The 4,846-nt window shown below is 34.9% G+C and overlaps 1 protein-coding gene across 1 annotated transcript; it reads right to left on the reverse strand.

The window, feature by feature from the left end:
- Positions 1 to 701: 701 nt before the first annotated feature.
- LOC121255233 (putative wall-associated receptor kinase-like 16) lies at positions 702 to 4,569 on the reverse strand. Its single transcript, XM_041155510.1, has 3 exons — positions 3,584 to 4,569; positions 3,197 to 3,388; positions 702 to 1,915 (listed from the first exon to the last, which is right to left on the reverse strand). The coding sequence occupies exons 1-3, from the start codon at positions 4,461 to 4,463 to the stop codon at positions 702 to 704; spliced, it is 2,286 nt and encodes a 761-aa protein (XP_041011444.1). The 5' UTR covers positions 4,464 to 4,569.
- Between the last annotated feature and the right edge of the window lie 277 nt (positions 4,570 to 4,846).

The raw sequence follows: 4,846 nt of genomic DNA on the forward strand, positions 1-4,846 counted from the left end.
ATATGGCTTGGCTTCGGTATCTCTCCTATGTAACGGTAGGCCTAAAAAGTGGTATTCCTATCATACAAGAATGCCTATTATCTAGTGCTAGAAGCTTCGCCAGAAGCAAACAAGACGAGGTTGCTCTAATTTGGCTTGTTCCATACTTGACTTACGAGCTCATGTAGTACTTGCCCCTATCTCCCAAAACGATGCAAACCTCAAAAGAAAGTACGTAACTAGGGAGAAAACTTGTCTAATCCATGGGGTAATATCAGTGGTAATGAAATGGAAAAAAAAACAAAAAAAATTGATGACAATCTGTTGGATTGGTAACAAAACTTGCTAGGTAATGTCATGTGTATAAACATGTAACAAAGAAACGTATGTAGACATATGTAACAATAAAGGGTACGGTAATATATAAAATATCTAATTAATACTGATAACAAAAACAGAATGAAAGATAACATCATTTAAAAAAAAATTCTTTTAAGGTATATCTACTGGAAACGAAGCCTTTTTACATGAAAGAGGAGGAAGGCATACAACAAGAAGACTGAGACATAACACATGATGAAAAAATAGGAGAGATATACATATATTGACAAGAAGATTGAGAGATAAAACATGAAAAGATAGGAGAGATATACTTATATCTACATGTAATAAAGTTCTTCAATCGGGGAAGATAAATCTATTGATCATCGTGGACTAGTTCATCATCTCCCATCATATAATGATTTCATGGCTTGGTTCCGTGTACTTTCAAACCCAACTGTTGTGATGGTAGAAGAAGAACCATTGTCAACATCAATGTTGAAAGAGTGTGTAGGAGCCCCGAGCAAGTATTCTGTCTCTTCTCTATAGAGATCAGACTTTACCCACGGATGTTTTCCCTTAATTATCAATCCTTCTAGCTCCATTGCCACTTCCTTCATAGTTGGCCTATCCTCCCCTTTTACACTTAAGCAACATTTTGCAATATTAGCAACTTCATTTATCACATTAATATTACCATCACTGACAATTTGATCATCAAGAATTTGATGCAAGCGACTCTCTTTTACTGCAGAGTTAAAGTACATTGCCAAACTTCTATCCTTTTCAGGCCTATCAAAACAAAGTGCTTTCTTACCTGTCAATAACTCTGCCACAACAACACCAAAGCTGTAGACATCACTTTTTTCTGTAAGTTGGTTACTATAAAAATATTCTGGGTCTAAATATCCAAAAGTCCCCTTCACCAATGTAGATAATTCTGTTTGATCAAGAGGGACCAAAATTGAAGTTCCAAAGTCAGCCACTTTTGCTGAATAGTTATCATCTAAAAGTATATTTGCCGGTTTCACATCCCTGTGTAAAATCGGCACCGAAGTTGAAGAATGCAAGTATGCGAGTGCCCCTGCAGTTTCTGATGCTATCTTCAAACGTTTTTTCCATGAGAGTGACGATGATAGGTTTCTATCATGAATGTGACTAGAAAGAGTTCCATTTGTGATGTATTGATAAACTAGTAATGGAACTTCTGTTTCTAGACAACAACCTAACATCTTAACCACATTTCTATGGTTAATTTGTGTAAGCACAATTACCTCATTTATGAATTGCGCAACTTGGCTTTGATCACAAATCTTTGATTTCTTAATGGCAACAACTTCATTATCTGGCAGGACTCCTCGATAAACAGTTCCGTAGCCTCCTTGACCAATGATTCTGCTCTCATCGTAATTATTGGTCGCTTTTTCCAGTTCCTCAGCACTAAAGATTTTCGCAACCTCTGTAGAAGCTCTATAATTTGAGAGTTTTTGTTGTAACAATGAGCCTCCATTTTGTTGGAAAAATTTCTCTTTTAGCTTGATGAGTTTTCTTCTTTGGAGTCCAAAATATATTGAAGAACCTCCCATGAACAATCCTATGAGGCCAATGCTGATAGCTGCACATACTCAAACATGTTATTGCGAATCAAATAGGTAGGTAACTAGCTCATTCAAGACTTTAGTTCTATTTGGGCAAATACATATTTGGTGAATCATAGTAGTGTTAAAAAAACATAAAACAGAAAGAATAATGTTACATCACCATCGAGCTCAAATGCACTAGATACCTATAAATACTTAAAAGAATCTAGTGCATTTGAGCTCATTGTAAAATTTGTAGACTATTAAGAGAGCGCGTCAAGATTGAAAGGTGTAATATAGACCTGGGTTTTACGCTCAGTCCTGACCTGCACAACAACTCCCTTTATTTCCTTTTTTATCTATGACACCATATTTCAAAAATAAAACAAAAACCGACAGAACATGGGATTGATTACTTTTTGTTCAAAGTAGTGATTAAACTAGCATTAATTAAGCTCCTTTAGGAAAAGAGAGTCACACAAGTACACATGAATTAATATTAATTTAGGGCTTACCCATATATAATTAAGTCTAATTCGATCCGCTTCTATATATTCTAGGTTCTAAAGTTTTAGGAGTTACCAAAGGGACTCTAATTCATTAATTTTTTGAGCTGCATGTACTGCTCTTGCTTTTATATCAATTGATTTTAAGGCTTGGTTTGGTTACCAAGATGAGATTATAATCATTACAGTTTTTTCAAATCTCACACTAAATATAATAAACAATTCAACTTTTTTAAATTTCAAAACAAAAATAATATTTAAATAATATTTTATTCAACTTTCAACTTTTATTTCAAATTCTAAGAAGTGATCTTAAGTCTTAACGCTTAAAAATAACAATATAAAAGATAAACTATTTAATTAATAGAGTTTTATTAATTAGTGTTTTAGTTGTATATATATTGATCTTATTCTTATCATTGTCATCAACTAGTTGAAAGGTAAATATACATAAAAAAAAAAAAAAAAATGATCAGAGTAGAATATTAAGACTTCAAAATATTAATTACTCTTGTTGGTTTCATGAGTATCTAGACATATCAATGTCCATACAGCTGGCAATCATGTTGAGCAAAGAGGCCAATGCATGATCATATATCTATCTATATGTGTGCGCGCGCACGTGTGAGAGAGAGAGATCAATGGGGTCCAACCACCCATGTAATTAGTGAATGGATTAGTTAATTACGTACCAATTGCCAATTAGTAGAAAAATATTGGTTTTAAAAAAGAATATAATACAATTATATATATATATATATATATATATATATATATATATATATGCACATTAATATTCTGCCTACTTACCGAGTGGAATAATGATATTAATCTTTGATCGGTTGGCCCGCGCTTTAAGTCTGCAACTTGTTGATTCGTTTATGATCTTCCCATCGCCTTCGTATCCGTCGAGGCACGTACATGTAAAACTCCCGTCAATGTTGTTGCATCTTGATGTAGTAATATTGCAGGGTTTCGGATCTGCTTCGCACTCGTTAATATCTGAAACAGAGCAATAATACAATATTAATTAAGATCGATGCTTCATTAGCAAACCAAACGCACATGGCCATGAGTACTTTCGAACTTCAATTCAAACTACTCAAATCTCAAGAAAATTAGTTTCATGATTCTATATAAAAGTTGTTTCCTTAAGATTTTGGAGAAGCTTTTGTTAGATGTGCAACTCATACGTACCTTGGCAACCATCAGGGAGGTATGGGTTTCCTTTATAACCTTCTTTGCACTTGCAACGATACCCATCGACCTCTTCTGGGGGAACATCACATAAGGTGTTCCCCCCACATAAGTAATCTAGCTTGTTCGGAGCAGTTTTACACGTTTCAATACCGATTGCCCAGTCAAGAACCATTGGATAGGTCTCATTCCCTCGCAGGCTTTCAAGATAACTAGAGAAGAAATTGAACTTGTCATCCTCTTTGGCCACAAAAGCAAAGCTGCATGGATTGAAATCAGAGACATTTGTGTGATTGTAATAGCTACGAGCATCCAAAGTAAAGTTCTTCAATCCCCTTGGGATGTCAACCTGGCAACACCCAATCCCAGTGCAAAATCCATTTTCGACATTTATAAGACTTTTGCATATAGACATGCAGCCAATGGAGAACCTTTCGTTGTTTCGGAAAGCATTGAGGTAGGCATAAGTGTCGCAGCCGATGGTGACGAACTTGTTTTTGGTGCTGGAAATTGTGAAAGCCGGGTAGTTGATCCAGGGATTGTTGGTAGGCTCAACTGGCTTACCACTTTCGTAACACTGATGGGATATATACATCAAGATGTCAAGCTCGCCGTCGATGGAAATGTTTGTGACAACCAGATTTTTACCAACCACTGGTTGGGGATGGCCGGACGAATCGTTACTACAATTAATGCGAAAATATTGATTTAGGTAGCAATCTTCAGTAATACCAAATGGATAAGGAATCTTAACATCTCCACACCAATCCTGGCAGTGAGGCCTCTTGGCTATTGGAAATTCTACAGCTGCAGCACCCATTTCCGACAATATCACAGCAACACATATCACTAATAACAAGAACATCCTACGCAAACCCATTGTTTTTTTCAAGAAAGTCTTCGCTTCTCAAAGTTTTTGTTTTGGTCTCTTGCAAGACTTCACATAGATGCTGGTCTTTTTTATAGGATGGAGGCATAAAGGAAAAATCCAAATAGAGTGGACCATATATATTAATATTAGAGTTGTGGAAAATTTTTTGGAACTAATATCATTTTATTTTAGATGATGTGGAAGCAGGATGGAACTTTGAAAGACTTTTTTTATAAGGTTGAGCTACTATATACAAATTATTAGTATTTGGCCCGGCCCTTTTTTTTTTTTTTTTTTTAATTTTTTAACTTGGCCTCCAAAATTTTCAGAATTTGATAAAAATTAAATTTTGAAAGAATTCTTTTTTTTAACAGATAAACTATATAAAAATT

The sequence above is a fragment of the Juglans microcarpa x Juglans regia genome, chromosome 3D (assembly GCF_004785595.1).
Source record: "Juglans microcarpa x Juglans regia isolate MS1-56 chromosome 3D, Jm3101_v1.0, whole genome shotgun sequence".
In the NCBI taxonomy this organism is placed as follows: Eukaryota; Viridiplantae; Streptophyta; class Magnoliopsida; order Fagales; family Juglandaceae; genus Juglans; species Juglans microcarpa x Juglans regia.

Excerpts from the sequence above, each read along its gene's own strand:
- LOC121255233 (XM_041155510.1), bottom strand. The coding sequence starts at position 4,463 with ATGGGTTTGCGTAGGATGTTCTTGTTATTAGTGATATGTGTTGCTGTG. Across the intron at positions 3,389-3,583 it reads CCTCCCTGATGGTTGCCAAG|ATATTAACGAGTGCGAAGCA; the intron begins GTACGTATGAGT and ends GCTCTGTTTCAG. Across the intron at positions 1,916-3,196 it reads TAATATCATTATTCCACTCG|CTATCAGCATTGGCCTCATA; the intron begins GTAAGTAGGCAG and ends GAGTATGTGCAG.